Below are 23,601 nucleotides of genomic sequence, written 5' to 3'. Positions count from 1 at the left end.
GCCCCAGTTGCCACTTTCACGCAAAGTTGAAAAGGAGAGTAGGAAATCACAGGTGAACGCGTGCGAATAGGCTCTAGTTGGGAAGAGAGCCACGGTGGAAAGATGCTCGAACAGAGCGATACATGTTATTTCATGGAATGGAGGGAGAGAATGTACGACTAATTCATAAAGTATACATATTTTTTCTACCTGTTGAAAGGGAATTGGAGATTAGGAGCGACGGCGTTTGGCCTTTTTATCTTTTTGGTTTCTTGACGGGCCCAGCTTTGGGCCTGGGAATGGGCAGATGAGAGGGGTGGGAAGATCTGAAGAAGCGAATAGAAAAAAAGTATTAATGAAATGGAATATCAAAAATTGTTTCAACGATGTTGCTCATTCTATCCATCGCCGATTGTATCAACCAGATCTGCTGTCAAACACAAGACTTCACGCCTCAAAAGCTTTTACGCACGGACATGTGTATATCTCGTCATCCCCCCAGGCATAATCCGTTCAATTAATGTCATCTGTCTTCGGAGACTTTTTTTTGCTCCTACGGTCTCGTCCCTTGAGGAGCTCAAACTGGTTAGAAAGGGAGATCTACGCTGACATGATAACAAGACCCTGTTCACGATGCTTATCTTACGTCTTTGCCATGGCATTTCTTGCTAGGATGTCGGAGTAGGCCGATTCGTCACAAATCATGCGATGGATATATCCTTGGTCTGCGTTTTGATTGCGCGGAGTTACGGGAGGCGGACTTGTGTTTCCCCCATGTTCTTTTCTTTTTAATAAGTTACTGTAGCATCCTAACTGTTACAAGGTACGCAAAGTCTTATTTACAAGGCGTCTATGTTTCCGTGTAATGACAAGCCACCTTTTTTTGGCCAGCCGGCGAATATTCCCCTTATTCAACGTCGTAGTCTTGAGGATCCCCCGCATAACGCTAGCCTTTGTCAGGAGTGAAACAGACAAAGCTCACAGCCATGTCCCTATCAGGTAGTTCGCTAGAAGATGCCACGAGATAATCCGCCAATTGAACGTTTTGCCGTTTACAAGGGGAGGGGGGTTCCCTCCCTTGCACGTCTTGTTTCTTGTTTTTCTTTGCATTTTGTTCCTTTGCTTTCTTTGCTTTGGGCTTGGAAGTGGAAAAAAGCCCGGAATATTCTCCATGGGGTATAAGTTGATGGTGACATATGCAGCCCTTTGGACGGAGATGAAAGGTCAGGGGCAAGAAGACGAGGATTAACGGAAGAGCCACTACTCCTTCTCATTGAATCCCTGACGTAAATAGGCCCGACATGCCGTGCGTATTGCTCAACGACGTACGGGTTAAGAGACTCTGGTTAATAGAATAAGGCCGTAGAAGCCTTCGGCCGAGCAAAAGGTTACTTCCGAGAGTGCTTTACCGCCAAGAACCTGGTTCTTCTTCTTCTTCTCCATAGCCAGGTATACACATGTGCAGCCTGATTTGAGGTGGCATTTGCCTTCACCGAGCGCTGCATTAGGCAGACTCGCGCGTGAGTTCCCTGCTTCCATACAGGGTCCTTGAAGGGGGAGTGCTGAATACTTGCCCGAAAAGGGGGGGCCTGGCCCATGAGAAATCGAAACAGGCCCTGGATCGTGCAGCGTTTAAAAGGGTTGAGCCACGTTGTCCGGATGCAACACTGACGGGGGGGTTGAAGGATGCAAAGTTGCTTTTCAGGGGACCGGCCGCGATCATGCCCGCCTTGCCGGACATGCAGTCATGCAGGATCAGCAATTGATTCTAGAATGTCGTGGCTGAGAGAAGCACTATCCTATTACAGATGAGGGTGGTACTATGCACTTGTCTGCTACTCAGAGCAGTTGGGTATCTTTATCTCTGTAGGCAGCGAGGAGATTGATCAAAGCTTGGATGAATGTTTGCGTCAGACATACTGTAGCAGTCTTACAAGCAGTTGTTCTGCAACCCTGCGCCTGAAACACCATGCAGTCATACAGTCTTGGATGAGGAGGCAGCATCTAGACTGATAAAAGAAGGATGTTGTGGCGACGGTAATACTACTTTCTCATGGTGACGTGATTCAGACTACTAACTGGAGAGATGGTTATCCATGTGTTGCGCAGCACGAAGAGCATCCAAGAATGAACCAGTTGATTGATGGTTGGGAGTTGTGAAAAGTCGCCGATGTGGAACGATGGTTTCTGAGGTAAATTGTTCCTATCGCTAGTTTTTTTTCATATGAGCATATTGTAGCGGTATCTCATCTATTTTAGCAAATTTAATGCTTCTATGGCTTTTATATACCGATTACACCCTTGTGATCACTTTAAGACTTATCTAAATGAGGCTGCCGAGTCTTTGTACACAACGGCGAACATGCGATAAAGCAGAACCATTCATTATATAGAAAAATTAGATCATTATTATTCATAAGCTTCATTGCTTTATGCCCCATTAATCTCGTGTTCTTTGGATTGAGTGACAGTGCAGCCGTCCACCGCCACACAAATGGTGGCGATACCGCATGTTATTAGTTTACATACTTTCACAGTCCTCTGTGAGTACTATCGACAGCGTACAACATAGATGATGGTATATTACTAGAAACAATCATGAGTACTTTGACTGTCGCAGAACAACTAGTTCTATTATCAAGCAGTGAGCGCTCTTTGTTTCACAATGCTAGCCAATACAAGATGAAATAACTCTACTTGGATGCCAGGAGATGACAATGACCATCGATTGACATTCACTGTGTAAAACAAAGCATGCCTTAAATTTGAGGGAATACGAAAACCAAGGCAAAAAGACATGGACTATTAAGAAAAGTCTTTGTTTTTCTCTCATTCCTCTGCGGGTGACTTGACTCATTCATGACACTCATCGCTCACCTCGATAATCGAAAGCAGTCCATCGCTAAATGATTAGTACTGAATATCTACCTAAGAGCATTAAATCTTGAGATACTCAAAGTTAGCTCATCGACAACTATCGCCATGGTGTAGTTGGGTAAGAAACTCAAAAGCCGCGATCATCGTGATTCCTCTTGGCACCCCCCAACTCAACCAATCGCAACTGTCTCTTGAACAGGAAATCGAAAGTGCACAGGCATTAATCTCGCATTCCAGAAAACTATTTTCGTGTATTGCATACTTGACTAAGATCAATTGTAGAGGAGTATGTCTATCAACGGATACACTTTCACAGCTTTCCCCCGATACAGCTCAATGATACAGCTCCCTGCTCGCCAAGAGCTTAAACAACCTCAAGATCTACTAAAGTATAACTCTCAAACAACTAGAAATCCTCTCTGGCTATTGTTTTATCCAGAAGACTTCTGTTTAACTGCATGTCTTCTTAGTGCAGTGAATAGTCGCAAGACTTTTACAACCACGCCATGATCCTTCGCAAGCCACTTATCAACAAGTCTTCTCATCATCATGGCTGTGCCAAGACGCTAGAAACCATCGAATTCAAAATTGAAAACCCATTCGGTACCAGCAAAGTGGTTAACCGCAAAAACTAAAAACTAAGTTGTCTTCTAGGCCAAAGCCACCGCAACGCCGTGGCTTGTTCTCGATGGCGGCGCCAGCGGAGAAACATGGAGATACTATTTCCTCGATAGGTTAATCCTAGAGAGAGTTTTACTATGAGACAGAACGAAAGAGCGCAAAATAATATTTCTCCGTGTGTATAAGCCATTGATGGCGTTTTGAAACAACCGCTGATGCGATACTTTTTTTTCGTTTTCGCAATTGCCAAGAAAAGCAGGGGACGGAGAGAAAGAGAACCAAAAATGCCCAGGATAAAGTCTTCGGGGAATATTTTGTTTCTTCCTCGCCTTTTTTTTTTTCTAAAATAATCAACGGCGTTGCCGGTTGGAGGGTTACCGACCTTCTAAGCAAGGGTTTCGGAGGAGTCCGAACAGGGCAAGGGTCCTCATTCTCTTTCCAAACAGCGATGCCGGCGAACTTTGATGCAAACAAGAGAGAATATGGCGTTGAAGAGCCCGCGTATGCCAAGCTCGCCTTGTGGAGAAAGCCAGAGAACGTTGCAGCAGATTATTGAGCACTATAACTAGGTATACGGAAAACAATGTCAGAGCTTTGTCTTGGCTAAAAGTCAGTTTTATGTCTAGTGTGTGTGAGTGTGAGTGTAGCATGCCCTTTTTTATTGTAACAGGCAGTTAACTCTGTTATCGTCATGGTATACAACTGGCCATGGCGTTGAGCAAGCCCCGGGGTTGGCGATGACGAAATTGGCAGCTGGACGTCGAGACTCACGCTTTGGCCATTTGGAGATCAGTGTATGCTGCAGACGCCATGAATGATGTCCGTGGAGGGAAAAGCACAGACGATAATTAAACGAGTCTGCGGTGCGAGTTGCTCAACATGGCAAACAGTGTTTCAACCGCTGAGCTGAGTGGTGAAAAGGAGGAGTAATGTCAAAAAACGAGGTCATCTATACAGTCTCTACAATAGGCATCTCGATATGCCGGGGCAACTCCCGCTCTCAACCTCTCCAACTTCTACTTGCCACGTGGGACTAGCAATAGTACATCACATTCATATCGTTCGATTTACTAGGACATAATCCTTCGCTTAATCTGTTTCACCACGCCTCTTGCCCAGCCGACAAGCGAGAAGAGCCTTTTCCCACCAGCAGCCGAGGACGGTGCGGGAAGCGGTGGGCGGAGGGGCGGTGGCTTTTTGGACCGGGGTGGACGCTAGAAAGCTCGGCGAAGTCCTGAGAGAAGCCATTCGTTTGCCCAGCCGAGAGAGAGAGAGTCTGGGGAGGAGCTTCGAGCCGCGGTTCCATCTTTGGGGATATGCGACGTTTGCTTATTCCTGCCTTACTGTACGGGTATATGGCTGGAGTGGCGCTGGAACCAGCGAGGCTAGCTTTTCATCACTGCGGTTACTGCGAGGAGTTGAGCCTGTTCTAGTAACTGCGACTGCGAGTAAACAAGAGCCGTCGGCGATTTTTTTGTCTTCGAAGCCTGAAGGGTCTACGTATACTAATCATTCAATATATGTTACGTATAACATGCAAGAAAACTCTCTATGCCAGCTATTCCTGCGTCATCTCGTTCCGTCCCCCACCAACCAAATCTTGTTGAATCTCGCATGCCTGAAATTGGGGGCCAATAAGTAAGGAAAAAAATTCACTTACATATGGGGGTGGATTTCACAATCAATAATCCAAGCCCACAACATGTCACGCTTCAAGGAGGTAAAGAAAAAAAAAATAGAGCAAGATTTTGATAGAATTCTCCTAGCTTCCTTGACTAGTACGAAGCTTGCTCGCCTTCTGTCTTCTCTACTTTGTAGACAGTCTCATATATAGCTTTGCCAGGGGGTAGAAAGAGGAAACCCTCTTAGCCGCCGTCGACTGACTTTTGTATCGAGTCAGTTACCCGTGGGGGTCGTACTTTTGTTAGCTGCAGCGAGCGTGTCTTAGAATTGATACTATAGCTGCTGCTAAATAGCCATGCGGATTGTGGAAACCAGTGGGCCAATGAGGAGAATTGTTGTGGTGTTCATGGCTGTGGGAATTCTTGGAGAGAGCGGTATGTACAAACGAGCATGTAGTCTAAAGAGCTGGGCAAGGAATGGCTGTGGAGATGTGACGGGCACATACCTTGTACAAGGAAATATTACCCAGGTTGCCTGTATGGGTAATATGGAGCAGGCAGAGATAAAGAAACAACATGGAGGACCAGTACATAGATGCGAATCATCGCTGCCTAGTCCGTTGATAAATCCAACTGATGTCATGAACCCTGGAAGAAAAAAGAAAAAGATCGTGTAACAAAAGTAGTAGAAATGCCACGAGTAATACAATAAGCGGTGATGCCACGGCGCGCAAGTGTCAGGTAGCCCCATTGCATTCTCGATAGAATGCAGCTCATCTCATCTACGCTTTGCTGGAATGCACCGAGCATTGAGAGGGTCCTATAGAACTACCTAAACCAGGCACCTGAGACCTGTGTTGCGTCTGCATTTTGCATTGACGCGCCCGTGCAGCCAATAAGAGGCTTCAACCTGCCGCAATAGGGAAGTCCGTTCCGGTTGCCAATCTTCACTGTATAGAGCATCTGATTTCCATCTTGGAAATAGTAAAATGAAAAGGGATTCAAGCTAGACTTTAGACTTATAGTCGATGCTCAGCCGTGACTGGTCCAAAGACGAAACAAGCGCTTGGGAGATGGAAATGCATATCATGAGACTAACGTAGTAAAAACTATCTAAGAAGCTAATGCTTTTCCCAGTCCGGTCTGCGCCTCATCTTCTGCCTGCTGCTGCTACCAAAACTGTGATATGGAACGGAGCCGCTGCCTGGGCTTCTGGCTGAGTTCAGAGTCGGCTTGCAGGGTTGTTCCGCCTGGTGTCGTTTTCGATGAGGGCCCTGAACAGAAAGAGAAAAAAGGGGGGCGTGCGTGTAGTGGGCAGACGACTTAACTTATACAAATACTAGATTGGGTCTGCCTCGACTTTGCCCAACTTGACTTGCCGTAGTTATGGTTATCTATACAGGCATTAAACAAAGAGGCTCAAACCCAGGCACAAAGTTGAAAGCACACCCCCTGTTCTCTTGGCTTGGTGTTACTTTTTTTCTTTTTTTTTTTCTAGTCTCTCTCTTGGCGCATATTTCTCTAGATCCTGACTTTTTCGCCACTGGCTCTGCTGGCTTGTAAAAGAATTAAATTTCCTCTCCACTTTATTGGGCTTCGGAATCTATCGGCTCCTGGGCTCGGGAAGCCCTTTGGAAGGCAATTGGAAAAAACAAGAGGCATCGAGCAGAGAGACGTGATTCGCCAAGCAGAGAGCAAGAGGGGCGTGTGCGTCGAGCAGCATACCTGCGACAGAAAAGCAAGGATTGGCCTAGCCTGGCCCAGCACATGGCAAAGGACACGAGCCGTCCAGACTAGCGGTTTCTTGGCGACTCCGTCGTGCAGTTGCTGGAGGAATGCTGGACGCAGGCGGTGATGACGGACTCTCTTACTCGTGTAGATGGATGTACTCGTAGGTAAATTTAGCAATGGCCAAGGGACGACCCTGAGCGACCCTGAAGATGCCCTTTCTGGATCCGGGCTGTTGGCTGTCAGTCTTCATTGTCGCCGTTTCAGATGGAGATGCCCGAGATGGAGATGGTGCTGCACCTGCACCATCGAGTCGAGCCTTGCCGGAACAACAACTAGCTCTGGCTTGCTTGCTGCTTGTGCCGCCATCTGCCGTTATTCCCACGCGCGAGGCCATCACTATTGCCGGCGGCCACTGATACTATTATCAAATGCCAGCTAATTACTGTAAGCACCAATGGCTGCGTTTGACTCCTCTCTCACCGCCCGAACGTGCCCATGCCTTGCCGATACCTACTGTACTGTACAGTAGATATGTCGATTGAGGGGGTGTCTGATTGCCTGCCGTGCCGTGGCCCAGCACATGGCTTTAGCGCCCTGTCAAACGTGTAAACCTCAAAGAGCGCGATGCGGTGTGCTGCCGGAAACAATAATGAAACCCATCGGATCCTCCGGACGAGAGCTCAATAGCTGCTAGCTACTGAGCAGTAGCGCCTGTAATACTTTGTGCTCCAAACAAAGCAAAAACTGAAGGGCCAAGAGCCAAGAGCCAAGAGCGGTGGTGAGATGCCTTTCGCAATCGCATAATGGCGGCGGGCAAAAGTGAAACCGTCCATCCGACTCATGAACACTGCCTATTTGCATGTTTTGCTCGCTCTCGTCGTCTTCCGCAAAGTGGGAATCGCAATGTAAAACAGATCCACAAAGCAGAAACTCGACATCACATCATCAGGCCACTTGTCCGCCACCCGCTGGAATCCATTGCAACTGATTCACGCTGCGTGGGTAGCACTGACTGGAGGTGGCTTTGGTAAACGGCACTAGCAAGCTGCCCAAGGGGAATAGAAAGGAATTGAATTGAAAGAAAAGAGAAAAGGCATACCAGAAGCACTATTAGCTGGGGCTGCCAAGGCTAAAACGGTCGTGTCCACAATAAGCCAGCCTTGCTTGATCAAAGTCTATTTGCTGGCTCGCTATTGTTCCGAAACTTGTCACATGTCGTCAATCAATCACATAGGATATATACTTGTACCTAGTATAGTAATCAAATAGCCGGCACTATTATCGCCCGGCTATGTAGGTCGATATGGGGGGATACAAGCTGATTGTTGCTGGAGACAGTAACGACGAGTCTGGGTAGTGAGAAAGGCGACATTCCACTTGGGTGGCTCGCAATTTGGTAATGGGTACTGCGGTTCTCGTAGGTACCATGATACTGCTCCTTGCACGGAAGATAGGAGCACAGCGTATCGTACCCCCGTATCACCCAGCCTGTCGTGTGTTGGACGGGCGTCTCAGCCATGTCGCTGCACTGCTAGTGCGCCATGCCCCCCGAAGATCGCACGTGTCACGCACGGCAATTGCCATGTGGCATGTTGGGAGCTGGAAAGCGAGATTCGGCCGGCGAGCTGGAGCATCGGGATAGCCTGGCCAACAGCTAAGAGATACTCGGAGTGATGGAGGTAGTACCCAGTCGTACCAAGGCTGCTGGCGCCCGCTATTGCCGCTGCTATCAAAAAGATCTTGTCAGCCTTGCCTGCTAGTGAGAATAGTAGTGCTATGTGCCATCAGCAGAAGTATAGGTAAGACTGAGCTCTCAACCACAGACAACTTGCATGCAGATGTAGTATTGTATGTACTTTCAAGTTTCAACGACTCACCAGCATGGGCATAAGACTAGTATTGCCAGGGAATAGAAACTAATCAAACGGCTCCTGCTCTAGAATAGGGATACTATTTCCTACTCGGAATATGCCACTACCAACTGCAAGCTGCCGGCCAATCCTTCGCTCAGCCAGATGGAGGGAGAGGTCAAGGCTGCCAACCCCGGCACAAGGACCTTTTCTGACGACTGGAATCACTGGACGAGAATTAAGCCTTCAATTTCGGTTCGCTCCTTCGGAATGGACGCACTAGTAATACCTCGCAGCCAAGCAGACAGCTGCAGCCGCAACACCAGCACCACCAGCACCAGCACCAGCACCGGCACTTGTTGGTCAGCGGCTGGACGCCATGCTGACTAGACCCGTAGAAGCGAGCAGTTCCCTCCGTGCATATCAAACATAAACTGAAGCCTTTCCTAATCGTCGTCGTCTGTGCAACCCTCCCGTCTCGCTGGCGTCGACTCTTGTGTGTGTGTGCCCGTTTTCGGCTCTGTGGGACCCCCTTTTCCCTTCGTCTCGATCGTGAGCCGATTGTTGAGATTGGAGTGACGGCGCCCCGATGCAACCGCAACTTGGCAGCCAATCCGTCGATGCCATCCGCCCATCCCATCCACGCGGCGCAAACGGTGGCAGCACGCGCTGTGCGGCCGTTGCAGCGTCGAGTCATCCAATGGCGATGGGCTCTGGGGACGAACAGGACATGCTCCGCTCGCCATCCCTGCCCTGCGATACAGCACCCTTGCACACGCCCCCCCCTCTTTTGCAGCGACAGGGAATAGCAGCGGCTTTTGCTGGCTCGTTGTTTTTTTTCTCTCCTGCATCTTCAAGCCCACGTGGCACGATTCCGTGTGTGGAGAAGCAAGTCCACCGGTTCATCTACTCCCTGTTTCTGACAAGCCCCTCGCTTACATGCATACGCTCTTCCCTGCCGCCGCGCTATAGCGGTATGCCCACTGGCAGTGAATGAATGGCAGAAGGGGAAAAGGGACATAGAGTACCTGGAAGAGAGTGAGAGCTCCCAGCTGTCTGTTAGTTAGCGCCCTCTCCACAGCCAATGCCGTCGCGGCAGGTGATGTGATGCATGGCACGCCAAACAGCAGCAGCGCAATTCAACGCCCTGCTGATTGATAAAAGGCAAAAAAGCCTGGAAGCTATTACAGAGGCAGAGGCCCCTTGATGACTCGCTCTCAAAGCAAAAACGTGGCGTCAATAGCCGAGCGAAAAGAAGCACCGACAATTCTTTGCCAGCCACAGCACAGACAGCGCGCTCTACTGACTGGCTGACGTACTGTACGATGTACAAGCACATATCAGTGCCAATCCACTTCAGGGTCGCAATTTGTAATTGCTAGCAGCGGTACGTACCCCGCAGGGCTGCCTTAGAATTCCAGTCCATCGTCGATTCGGCCTATCAGACGGCCGACTTGTAATGCCGATTGTCAGTTTGCAGATGGAGGCAAAGGCTACACTGAATCATTCATTCACGCGAGCTTGCAGTTTGGGTCTTATCTCCAAGTCCCGCTTCTTTCTCTTTTTCTCTTCTTGCTCGTCGCTTTTACTTTTACCCATTGCCCGGCCAAAGATGATGTGAGACTACCGGTATATGAGCCGAGGAGAAAGGGAAAAAGGAAGCACAGAAAGCCAAAAAGCTTGCTGTCGATTGGGTTTTGCACTAAAGGCGGCCTGTCTGTTTCCAGCAGCCTCTTCGCCAAGGCCTCAACGGGAAGTGGCAGAAGCATTTTTAAGAAGCGTTTTACGTAGATCTACCACGTGGGATCCATCGGAATTGCACGCGAGCAAGTCTTTTGCATCTAACGGGAATCTCGGCGCGCCGTGGAAGCGCCATTTCAGACATTGCAAAAGCCAAGGGCAGAACCGGGGCGTCCGCCGGGCCATTGAGAGCTCAGGCTGCTCACCCCAAGCTTTTGGCCAAGCCGGCGCCATTTGTCTCCGCATCGACTGACTGCTTGGAGCGCCACTAATTTCTCTGCCTTGGCCTTGCTGTATGATCTTTTGTCGTGCGGCTCTCGGGTAGGCACAGTGCGATGCAGATCCTCTCTCGCGAAGCAAGCCTTGCGTTAGTTGCCATGTTTCGTACCTACCTTAGCAGAAAGAAGGTTCTTGACGATGTTGAAAGCCCCAACCAAGTCTAAGCCAAAGTGCCAGGATGACGGCTTACTGCATATTCAACTAGCCAGCCGCAGACTGCAACTTTGTGTTGCAGCGTCCGTGGAGCTTTGGCAAGGGAAGACGGAACAAAACATTTTTAAACAGAGCAGGGGAGCCCTATAGCCTACTTTGTAAAGGACGAGCCCAGGTGGCATTCGTCCGAGATGCCGCTTCTCTCTCGGCCGCCAGCGTCAGCGCATCGGCCGCTCAGCAATATGCCCGATCTCCGGGCCTGACGGCGACAGGGATTTCGGGCTGGTCAGAAGTCGAACGCATGACTTCTCCTTCGGGCTACAGAAATCATGCCAGATACCAGTATGCAGGTGCGCATATGTGCAAGCGTGATGGTGATGTGATGCTTGGACACTAGATAACGCACACCTTGTGGGGAAACCCATAAGACAGCACGGGAATTTGGCAGCATCCGGAGTTTTGGCTTACTTTTTGACAGGCTCGGCATTATAGAGTTGTTGGTCCTCACTTGTTGGGCGCTTTGACATTCAGCCTTGCATCCCGCCCTGTGATGACACGAGATTATAGAGCTTCGCGTGGCTATGAGAGCCGCACATTTACACGTAATATCATGATCCAATCACGGCCTAGGGTGTTTGCCATAGAAACATAGCTCTATGTGGCAGCTAGCAACTGCCGCTACATGTCTATGATATCCCGCTTCCCGTTCTCTCAACTCTTCAGCCAAGTCTGATTCAATGGCGTCAAAAGACAAGGATACAATGGAGGGTTACGCAGTGGCAATGGAGCGACCGCTCGAATGCTTTTCGCGCAGTTGACATGGCATTTGGACAAACCTGCCAACTACGCCATGTGGCAAACCAGGGTTTGGTTCTTCCTCGCGAGCCTTGTGCCCATTGACGCAACTCTTATTAGACGGCACACACCAAGTATACATGTATCCAGATGAGGTATGCCCCGACACCGTCACATCGCGCAACATAGGCGACATGCCAAACGACCAAGCAGCATGTCCATAAGGCCACTAGCACGTCAATGGACAAGCTACAGCTTCCAACCCCCGCTGCAAAAGGACAAATGGCAAGAATTGATTCCATTGCATCCGAGTTATTGCCTCCGACCCTGTTTGATGTTGGTGTAGTTGATCAACTCATGACACCAATACACCAGACGAGAAAGCCGTGGATATGCTACCCTACATGATGCGAGAGATTCCGGGAGAAATCCGAGGACAATCTTTTTGTTTCCCGTCTCACATATGAAGATACTACCTCTACACACATGCCCATACCTGTACTAAAATACAAGTAGGTACGTGTGCAACCGTGCTGGCGTACTGGTATAGGCAGCACTGGCGAGGGAGGGCAATTGAAGGAGAGAACGCCACCCCGAGACATGCATAACCGCTCCAATGCATATGCCCATGGCTTAGTCGGAAAGAATCTCGGGTCGAATTCAAACCCGCCGTTACCACCGGCTGCTTTACCAAGGGCTGCCATATAAAGCAGTAGTCAATTCTTGGCGTGCCTTAACGCCATGGCCATGTCGCATTTTCAACATTGAATACGAGCTCGGAGCCGCAAGAGAGCAGATGGAACTTTTTAATACTGCAATGTCTTTAATCTCAACAGACGCCCGTCAATGAGACAAGTAGGGCGCTGAACTGTAACATGCCATTGATTTTTTCTTCTTCTCATCTCAAGAGGTAGACAATTACAGACAAAGAAAAATTTCAAGGCCAAGACGTAACACGTAAAAGCAAACCGGTCCACATGTACGACATTGTGAATTCGTTCATATAAATGTGTACTTTTCTTTTTTTTTCCTTTCTCGCAGGAATCGAGTATCCTAATTTGGCATATGCCAGATACGGTACCGGAGAGGTAGGGACATGTATTAGCACTCAAACTCTAAACGCATCTATGTATTTTTGGCGCAAATAAAATTAAAACGAGCATACGGAGTAAGCTCGCGGCAGCAAGATGAGCGGCCTCGACAAGATCTCGCCTTGGCAGATCGGCCCTCGCTCTGCTACCCTCAAAAGATTACTTACATGGCACCATACATATATGCCGATCCTGCTTAAGGCTTAGCTAGCGGCAACGTGGTAGCAGTAGCTGCGTCAAGCGCTCAAGCATTAAATACGACCTGAAGCCAAGCCGCAATATAAGCTCACCTCGGCATTTACAGCGCGCCGTTTACGTGACTCGAAGCTTGATACCCTCCTGAAACAGCCAGCATGCAGCAGCACAGCAGCGCGGGATTACAATTCAGCCCAGCCGTGATGCAAAGAGATTACCGCTAGGTCTTAGCATACGTCTGCATGACTTTTTCCTGTTTCTTCCTCTAGGTTCTTTACCCTGGGACTTTGAAGGACGCAATGCAGATTTCAGCTCATTCTTTGTCACACCGCTACATGCAATAATCATCACCATGGCCATCACAGTCCGTTAATCCTTCACCTTAGTGTATGAGCAGTTGGTGCCGCGGAGAAAATGGCAATTGTTTGCTCGTAAATGCATTGGTCCATGTATAAGCCATCCTAGGGTCTCCTCTCTACAAAACACCTCTTTATAAAATATAGCCCTCCCAGGGGAAAATCAATAAAAAGCACGGCCTTGCACAGTTGGATACGATCAAATTGCTGATGACGCATGGTCCGTGTTCTCCTCTCCTGATCTCAGCTCTTTCTCCCGTGCTCTGGTCCTCCTGCGTCAAACCACCCCCCTGGGTCTGCCTGGTTTCAATCACAAAACTGCCGCCAGCTCCGAAAATCCCTAAATAGCTCTCCCTGATCAGCTTTTCTTGAAATTTTAGGGTTCGACCTCCGATAAGATCACTCTATCCAAAGAAATTAAGCTTGACGCCGCTCTCGGCCATCGCCTTCGCCGCCGCCACTTGCAGGCTGTGCTTTGCTCACCAGTTTGCTTTTGCTTTTACCGTCTTATGCTTCTTGGTCCTCCAAATTACGGCTGAGAACGAATTGCTGAGAGGCTTGCATTATTTAATTTTACGTGACCATTTACACTTTCGCCCTTCTTATTCTGATTTGTCTATTCTCGGTGGACTGCCCTTCAACAGATTGTTACAGCCGGAACGAAGGATGAACTATTAGTGCATTGTGCTACTCTTGGCAATACAAAGTACCTGCCTGTGCCTCCTCCTCAGATTGATCCTACAACTTGGCCATTTTCAGAGCAGTTGGAAGGGCAAGGCACCGCAACTAACGCCCGAAGGAGACATACCCCGGATTCTGCGCCGCTCTTGGCCAAGTCACGAGTAAGAAAGGGCCAAATGTGAGCAGTGTGATTTTCTCTTACATACGCCTTTTATCACACTACCATATCGCCATCCCAGCCCAGCAGAACAAACCCCCCCTCCCAACAGCGCAAAGTTGCGTCCGCTCCTAGATGGGCCCCCTGTCTTGTTTCGGGGGCGATTTCCACTGAGCTTCTAGAAGGCGTCTACAGGTGGCCAAAGCTCATTGGCTCGTCACAGGGAGGCCCCGCCGCAGCCAAAAATGACAAGGGCCAGTTCCCCAGTGACCACATGACTGTGAAACCCAGAAAAGCGCTGCGTGCTATGCAAACTAGCTTGATGCTAACGAACGTTACCCAGTTGACTAGAGAGCGCGAAAGAAGCAAAAGCCCGTCTAGCGCTGGAAGAGACGCTATCGTGCACTTTGCCGGCCACGTTTTTGTCGGTAATTCGGAGAAAAGTCGCGGCGTGCGCTGTGACGATTTGCATTTCCTACCCCTTCGGCCGGCGCTCTTGCGTCACTTGTCTTTGCTCCCCTTATCCCTATCCTCTCTCTTACTTGGCGAACTCCGAAGCCCGCGAATTGAAACAAGCGGATGGAAGGGCAGGTCAACCATTCGTCCGGGTAATATCAGCAGGTTTAGAGGGAAGAAAAAAAAAGAAGACAAAAAACCGGTCATAGAGAATCTGCTTCATCACGGCGTCACCGAGTTGCACCGCTTCTTCAGCTAAGAGAGGAGCCGCACCACAGGTAAGGAGCAAACGAAGACAAAGATCCCGGCCCCTCCAGCTAACTAGCAGTAGTAGCCCTAGGTTCGTATGCTTTCAATCTTTTTTTGTGTCTTGTGTCATTGATCGGACCACTTGCCTTGCTATTTTGAGATGCACTACGCTCGAAACGCAGCCCATTGCTGAAATACCGATATCTCAAACAGACTTGTTCTGTGAATGGGCCTCTGGTGGAAACCACTAGCTGGCAGCTTCTTGAATAATTTTTTCCTTCTTTGCTCCATTGGCGGTGAAGTCGTCGCCATTTTTTTTTCTTCCTCGGGTCGAAACACTCATCACATTGTCGCATCTGCAACTACCCTGGACGGCGTGCATGAATTACTAGCAGCACGCCACATCCTCGATAGTTGAATACGGAACCCAAGCAAGCAAGATCGGTCATGCCTTTGTAAAGCACGAAACTTGGCTCTGATGACGACTGAGGCTCCCAGTGGACGATGACAGGATTTTCTGGCTGGTGGTGGCGGCAAAAGCCATGAGGAGAGCCCTGTGCTAGTAGCCCAGTAGGGAGCCTGGCATGGCGCCGGCCAGTTCTGAACGCAGCCCATCCCTGGAGCCACGCGCCGATCTGGGTCAAACTTCACACGAGGGCGGCTGGCTTGATAACAAGTGCGACAGGCGTTGCTGCTTCGACTCAAAAGTCGACGTGCACGCCAGCCAGCGTCAGCTGCCCCACAAAGGGCGCTGGGCCAGTTCGCTCTGCTCGTGGGCCTACAGTACTAGTAGCTCTATGCCTAAGCAGCCGGCGCATCTGGTAGCCCTGGAGAAGACGCAGGCGGCCCGCGCGTTGAGGAGCAACACCAGCCAGGGGGGCGCGACAGCTGCTGTAATTTATTACCAGTCAGTATAGGCACGGCATGCATGCGATATCAGTCCTAGCAGCATTGTGCCCTGGCCATGGCGGCAGAAAGGGACATGGACGCTGTGCGAGCCAGCGGCCGTGGAAGTTTCCACGGCACCTCTGTACCGTTAGTAGCTAGCAGCGGTAGTTCTGACTGCTGGTGACGCATAACGCACAAGCACTACAGCCAGTAACTCGTATGCGCGGGACAGCTCACCTCACCTTTGTCTCTGACTCACGAGGCTGCTGATGGTAGACTGCCTCTACGGTTCATCCATGTTACCGCCATTGCAACAGCTACTGGTGCTGCTCTGCTGCTGTGCTCTGGCAAGCATGAGAGACCCCAAGTGGACACTTCTCAACGCGTATTTGTACAAGCAGCACAAGCAGTGCTACGAGACACTCCCCCATGATGAACCATCGTGTGCCGCAACCACGTTTTTACGGCAAGCCACATTCTTGTATCCTTGCACAGCGTTGACGAGGGCAATGCAGCAACCGGGGCGCTTGTGTGTCCACGGCAGAGTTTCAAGAGCCCGGATTAGCGCATACATGGCCATGACTTTGGGCTTCCGGTGCCGAATCAATGACACTGACTTTGTCCATGCATCATCCCATCAATGCCACAATCCCGCCTCTGCCAGTAAGAAAATCAAAACAATCGGTGAAGAAGCCTAGCAATAACGCAGTCGTCGTTGCGAATGTTACGAGACACGCTGTATGCCGCTGCATTGACTTGAGCGTCCCCGGACCTGTGCAGCTTCAGAAAGCCGGCAGCTCAACGGCGGCCGAAGCCAGAAACCAGTTACGGGTCAGTCGGTTCTGCTATCACTGTATGATGATGGTGGTATCTGATTTTCTAAATCGTCTTGTCTTGCCTTGCCTCATCTCGCCTTGCCTCATCTCTGTCCTGCCTGTCGTGCTTCTTCTCCTTAGAGTTTGAGGATTAAAATAATCAAAGCATTGAATCCGTTGAAGAGAGACCACAGAGCGGTCAAAACGCAAAACGAGCAGTGCCTCCCGCCATCCTGAGATATCAGCCCATTTCTTCAGCGCAGCGTCTCGTTGTCGCTCGCTCTCCTGAGGCCGCAGTTGTGCCTCTGCACGGGCTCACTCGGACAACGAGCGAGATCAATTCAATGCCTGCCAGGGTCTACAAGCATTGACTGCGGCGCACACAGTACATGCACCCCCTGTAGCCACCCTCCTGCGGGGCTCTACAGGACCCCTGCCCGCTGTCCGCACCCACTCCTCCACCCCAGCGCCACTAAAGGGCTTGAAGTTCAGGCTCCTTGCGTACACGCCCCCCCAAAAGCCCTCCCCCCCAGAAGCTCAAATTGTCCCTCTTTTATTTGACCTCCCAGCTCACTAAAACCTTCCATGTTCTAATTCTTTTTCTCAGATGGCCGTCTTGTCGCAACCTCTCAACACCATCGTCGAGCCTCTGCCTCATCCGCCGGGACAGCAATCCGACCGAACAAAGTCTCTCACGGCCGCCTCGCAACCTGCAGAGCGTCACCTCGACGGCTCCAAATCTCCACCTCCAGTCTCACATTCTCGCCGCCACGCCAGCTCCGTCTCCATCACAGGCTCAGCGCCACGCCACCAGCGCACACCGAGCATCCTCTCACGCGCAGTTGCGGCTTTGGATAGAACCCAGAGCGTCATCGCAAGCATTGGAGAGCCCGTCATCCGCAACCGCCAGTCCAACCCAACGCTCGCCCGTCTCTCGCTCAACGCAGGCTCGCATCAGCAGCTGAGGGACGAGCCCGCCAGCCCCGACAGGCCAACTGCCTTCAGCAATCCCTCGACCCAGTCGCTGCTGTCAAACCCAGGAGGAGACAGCCAGTCTGCTGCAACCTCGTTTTCATCCGCTCAACACTCTCCCAGCCAGCCCCCAAACGGGCTGAATTCTGACTCGCATTCTCCCAAGATGCACCAGACATCCTCGCGCTTGTTGCGCATGACCGACGATGAACGGCCTTTCACCAGAGTATGTGGCTCCCTATCACTGGATGATCATGATCCTTATCCTCTTTTCCCCTCATTTCTCTGTTCTTTCGTTTTTGTTTTCTTTTTTGTTTTACTTCATCCATCATTTCCCCTTCTGTCTTATCCCCGCTTAATCCTCTGGAGCGGGCGCTCATACGCAGGCCATATATGCCTTGCATCGATCTCTGCTCTACAATGCTATTGGACCCTGATTAGCAGCATCAGCTATCACGCCGAATTTTCAGCTTTATACTGTCCTTTTGCTTTCCCTAAACAATAAGGTCTAACATAAACAATAGGATTTTAAGGATCTCTTCTCCACACTGATTGTCAGCCTTCTGCCACTTGGTTCTCACAGAGTGCGGTTGACAAAGGTGGACTACACCTTCCTCTCTGAAGATGCTATTAACAACCTGGGTTCTCTGAAGTTCTCCCAGTCTAACCGCATGCCTGACCCCAAGGACCCCTCAAGGATCGTCACGACGACAACCACCACCACCTTCTCCATGGCCAAGGACATGGCTAGAACAATCTGCCAAAGATTTGTCGATGCTCGCTTCATCGAGTCTGCTGATGGAAAGCTACAGCCCATCTACAACATGAAGGGCTCTGTCTGGCAGCTGACCGCCAAGGGTGTTGCAATTCTGGATCGATTTTGCGGTAGGAACGGAATCCAACAGAAGCAAGTCTCTGAGCTCGTCAGCCTCCACTGCTGCTCCCTCGTTATTCTGGAGCGAGAGCAGCACAGCGACAAGATCCTCAGCGACCGGGGCACTGTCGAGGTCATCTTCCGCCGATTCGTCGGCACCGAAACCCGGAATGTCAAGGCCAACTTGGCTATTGCGGATTCGGACTCGCTGCACGATTACGAAGATGGTCTCACCGGTGTTAAGATGGCTGCTGAGCGTCGGGTGAACGGAAAGGTATACAAAGATACCTTTACCGGCAAGGCCTGTTCGGATTGGTTGGTGGACTGCTGCACCATTGTGGACCGACGGGAGGCCATCGAGATCGCATCCCTCTTCGTCGAGTTTGAGTTGATAGATACTGTGGTACAGGACAGATCCTTTATGCTCGGGAACCCTGGATGTCATCTGTTCCAGCCCACAAAGTATTCTGTCTACCAAATCTCGCAGCGAGGAAAGGATGTGATCAACGGCACTAGCTCCCGTGGCCGCCCATCCGAGAGCGAGGCTGGAACCGGCTCACAGCGCAACGGTGTCGTCCGCGACTCCAACACCCAGCGTCTCGAGAAGATCCTCAACGACCCCGCCCTCCGCCTTCTCTTCCGTGAGAACTTGAGAGAGATGCACTGCGAGGAGAACCTGTCCTTTTACAAGGATGTCAACGACTTCGTCCAGGGCTGTAAGACGGCTATCCGACAAGCCGAGTCCACACCCTCATCACAGGCGATGGACATCATCAAAGAGACCATGGCTCAGGCCTACGGCATCTACAACGCCTTTTTGGCCCCAGGCTCACCCTGTGAGCTCAACATCGATCACCAGCTGCGCAACAACCTGGCCACGAGAATGACCAAGGCTGTTGGCCAAGAGACCGGCATGGTTGAGACATTGCAGGAGGTCACATCTCTGTTCGAGAACGCTAAAAACGCCGTCTTTAAGCTGATGGCTAGTGTAAGTTTTTTACTGCCTGTCATATCATATGCCGTAACAGTCAACTAATAATACTCTGCAGGACTCCGTGCCTAAGTTCCTACGCAACGCCAAGTACGAGCAACAGCTGCAGAACTTCAACCTCGACGGCGGCCCACGAGGCGGCGTCGAGCGGAGCCTGAGTCGCTCCAACCGAAAGTAATGGCCACCATCTAGGTACATGCTAACGAACTTGGACGATGGATGACAGGCGTGCATCACCAAGCGCACAGCCTCTCACGAATGCGACGACTCACCGGCACATGACACCAATTTTTACTCGAAGAAATTTTCCCCTTTCCGCATATGTTTTTTCCTTTTTCCCTTTAATATGTCCAAGGGTTGACTATATTTTGCTTTGTCAAAGGGCAGCACGACTTGATACCTACTAGATTTCTGCTCTCATATCTGCATCGAACCGGTGTTCATAGTGTCATTTGCCACTTGTTTTTTCTTGTTCTTGTTTTGTTTGCTTTTTTTTTTTGTTTCCATGACGCTCGCGCTGCATTTTTTTCTCGACCTGATTCACCACCTGGATGGATTTTAATGGTTGCTACGACCGGTTGAGAATGTTTTTCTATTTGTGTTTTGATTTGGACAAAAGAAAAAAAAGAACGAGATAGTGGAAGGCGTTCAAGGGAAACCTGGTATAGAAGAGAGGTCACATGGCAACGAACACGGCACAAACATGGCGGCTTGTTTTATGCACGCATTTTTTATTATGTTGCAATTTGACAACTTATGCATTGCTCATAGAAAGGAGGGAGTGGAGGAAGGGGGCATTTGGCCGGAATCGATGGCTATGGCCGCGAATCAACGAAGCGGGCTACTGATCTGCGCGTCGATTAGAACGCGCCACATATCTATCACCTGAGCATGGAAGAGACTGTACGCCTGCGGGCTTTCTGCGGTGGATGGGAAAACTGAGACACTGCAACGGCGAAAGGCATCGAATAGATGTGGATGATTCTGGAGCCAGCCGACACAGGTGTATGTTTGAGTACTTTTGTATGTATGTTTACGGTCTTATGAGACCTGCGATGAATGAGAATCGAAGGCGGAATATGCCTGAGTCAAATCACATCAAATCAATAAAAAAAGGAATAAAATCAATAAAGCAAAGATTCCCAAAGTGCATTAGCTAAATTTGTGGGAAATGATGCCACCGTATGAACTGTTTTTCTTTTTCTCTGGGCGTCTCTCTATTCGTCTCTCTATCCGCCTGTCTATCCGTCTCTCTTTTTTTGCTGATGCCCTGATTCAACTCGTCTGAAATCGGATCAGGCGCCTCAACTTGGTTTGTGTCGAACTATTATGGAGTCGATCTTTCGCGGATTTCTATGACCTTGTGGCTAACGACAACGCCCAAGATGACCGTGACCCTATTACCTAGCTATTTTTTAGATGAAATGATTGTATATTTGAATAACAGACCTTTTTTCTCTTCTTCCGGGTAAGTTCAACAGGCAGCTTAGTACTGCAAACTAACGATCACGGCAACAAAAAGTATTTGCGAGCCTATCTATCCACTGTTGCATGTAACTCAGACGTAAATCAAATCAGGCGCCTGAACCCGTTCAGGCAAGTTGAATCAGGACAGAAAGGTACCGAGGGAATGAGGGAAGATTGCGTGTTTGCGGTAGTGAGGCGCTCGTCATTGGCATGAAGAATAATTTGCTTTCGTCGCGCAGTTGGAATGTACGAATTGGTGGTGTTGCAGAAATTCCCGAGGGGGGCTGGAGAGGAACGAAGACGAACCGATTCTGTTTGTGTAGACACGAAAAAAGAGGAAAGGGAGAAGCGTCTAGTGTTGCCTGGAAGGGGTCTAAAAATGGCAATGGCATGTTTTACCTGTTATGTCTTTTTTTTCGCCGCTTGAGCTGGCTGCTCTCATCCCCTTTTTTTGTCTTACATACTATATGTTCCTGGATGCGTTTCTTTTGCCTTTAGCATGTCTCACATGTTTCGTGCCGTAGACGGCCTTGCTAGCAGAATGACCATTCTTTGCTAGTTTTTTTTTTTTTTTTTTTTTTTGCTTCCGTGTTGAGCTTGTTGGAGAGGAAAAGGATGGAAGAAAACGTTCCTTGGGTGGGTTTGTTATGTTTCTGATTCTTCAGCATTCGAAGCGTTTGCGTCCTTGTGCTGATGATCTGATCCAGATGCTTGCATCTTCGCCTCCTCGATTCCATCTATATAAACCATCGTCGAGGCCGTCCAAGATCGACTTTCTTTTTCTTCAGCACTCGCACAGCAATTCAGCTTCTACATCACATTCGCTTTCAGCTCTTCCTTCGTTTTCTTTCTGCTTTTCCCGAGAGTTTTCTCTCTAAACATTCGTTTTCTCTAAACACTACCTACATTCGCTCTTCCAACACTTAAAACATCTAAAGCCCCCAAATCAATCAAAATGCGTACCACCACCGCCGCCGCAGTCTTCGCCGCCTCCCTGGTGAGCTTCGCCGCCGCCGGCAGCGTCTACGTCCCCTCGGAGCAGATCAACGCCCCGGCCTACGGCGCCCCTACCCAGGCTGCTTACTCCGTCGACAACGGCCACAACGACTGGGAGAACCAGAACGAGGGCGACAACAACAACAAGGACAACAACGACTGGCAAAAGGTCGCCGCTGCTCCGGCCTACACTCAGGCTCCCTCGTACAACGCCCCCTCCAGCCAAGGCTGGGAGAGCAAGACCAAGACCGAGGACAGCCACAAGAACGAGTGGGAGCACAAGGACGAGGGCGACAAGACGGACGATCGGGAGCACAAGACTGAGGACAGCAGCAAGAACGACTGGGAGCACAAGACTGAGGACAGCAGCAAGAACGACTGGGAGCACAAGACTGAGGACAGCAGCAAGAACGACTGGGAGCACAAGACGTCCACCACCACCGGCTGGGAGCACAAGGAGTCCAAGACCAGCGAGTGGGATCACAAGGAGTCCAAGACCAGCGAGTGGGATCACAAGGAGTCCAAGACCAGCGACTGGGAGCACAAGACCGAGTCCAAGACCAGCGAGTGGGAGCACAAGCAGGAGTCCAAGACGGAGTACTCCAAGAGCTGGGAAAAGGCCACCACCACCACCAAGATTGTCTCGCAGTACACCACCTACTGCCCGGAGCCCACCGTCGTGACGGTCAACGAGAAGCACTACACCGTCACAAAGGCCACCACCCTGACCATCACCGACTGCCCCTGCACCGTTGTCGAGGTAAGCTATGAACAATACATACCCAACTCTTGCATTACAGAAGGAAATTACTGACATTACATCACATAGCCTTGCCCTTCCGAGACCGCCAAGGTCCCTCCTCCTCACAGCGAACCCGTCTACCCTCCCCACAGCGAGCCAGCCTACCCTTCTCACAGCGAGCCAGCTTATCCTCCTCACAGCGAGACCGAAGCTTACCCCGCTCCCACCGGCCACCCCAAGCCCCCTCCCGTCATTGTCAGCGGTGCTTCCAGCTCCTTTGTCCACGTCGGTGCCGCCGTCTTCGGCGCTCTCATCGTCGGTGTCCTCGCTCTGTAAGAGGATACTATCATCTGCTAGACTTCACACAACAGCTCCTGCTAGGAAAGGCTGGTTGACGATGGAGATGGATATGACGAGGATGAAACAACAAAGGAATACACATGGCTTGGAAAGGAAGTTTTTATGCTTCTATGTTGACCCTTTTTTAGCTGGGGAGATTTGGGGAGATTTGGGGGGGTTTTGGGGTTTTGTTCTTCTTCTGGGGATAGATCTTTTTATTTTTCTATACTTTCGGCTTGCTTCATATCACGGTGTGGTACTTGAGCGCCATTTTTTAATTACAGCATAGAAGGGCATCAATGTGGGAGCTGTTTGTGTGTGTGTGAAGACCTTTTTCCTTAATCTTTAGTTTTTGAAATTAATTGATTTGAATTTGTTAAAATCTTTGTCTTGAATATTAAATTCTTGGTATAACTCTCGCTAGTGATGTCTGCTCCTTTAAATTATATCCTTCTCCTCACAAAGAAGCTTGAGATGCTTCTCAGTTACTTTCGCTGAGGAGACCCGTCTTTTTCCCTACCAACGCCACGCATATTATCCAACGAAATGTGCCGTTTAAACAAGAACTAAAAAACACAACCCGCATCGCTTTCCAATCGCATTCAGATGCATCATGTTATCCAGCACATGAAATGAAAGACTCTAGTGGGTAACTATGTCCCAGATATTATAACAACCTTTCAAA

At 49.9% G+C, this 23,601-nt stretch overlaps 2 protein-coding genes across 2 annotated transcripts; both read left to right on the top strand.

Annotated features, from left to right (window-relative positions):
* Positions 1–17,142: 17,142 nt before the first annotated feature.
* Positions 17,143–19,550, top strand: TGAM01_v205574 (hypothetical protein; the record flags this gene model as incomplete). Its single annotated transcript, XM_018802894.1, has 3 exons — positions 17,143–17,733; positions 18,032–19,369; positions 19,431–19,550. 3 exons carry the CDS (start codon positions 17,143–17,145, stop codon positions 19,548–19,550), a joined length of 2,049 nt encoding a protein of 682 aa, XP_018664011.1.
* Positions 19,551–21,794: 2,244 nt separating this feature from the next.
* On the top strand, positions 21,795–22,913 carry TGAM01_v205573 (hypothetical protein; the record flags this gene model as incomplete). The annotated part of the gene is made up of 2 exons (XM_018802893.1): positions 21,795–22,595; positions 22,665–22,913. The coding sequence occupies 2 exons, from the start codon at positions 21,795–21,797 to the stop codon at positions 22,911–22,913; spliced, it is 1,050 nt and encodes a 349-aa protein (XP_018664010.1).
* Positions 22,914–23,601: the final 688 nt, after the last annotated feature.

Source organism: Trichoderma gamsii, assembly GCF_001481775.2.
Source record: "Trichoderma gamsii strain T6085 chromosome Unknown Scaffold_17.2, whole genome shotgun sequence".
NCBI lineage: Eukaryota > Fungi > Ascomycota > Sordariomycetes > Hypocreales > Hypocreaceae > Trichoderma > Trichoderma gamsii.
Note: the sequence above shows the minus strand (reverse complement) of the source record. Positions and strands in the feature narration are given on the sequence as shown.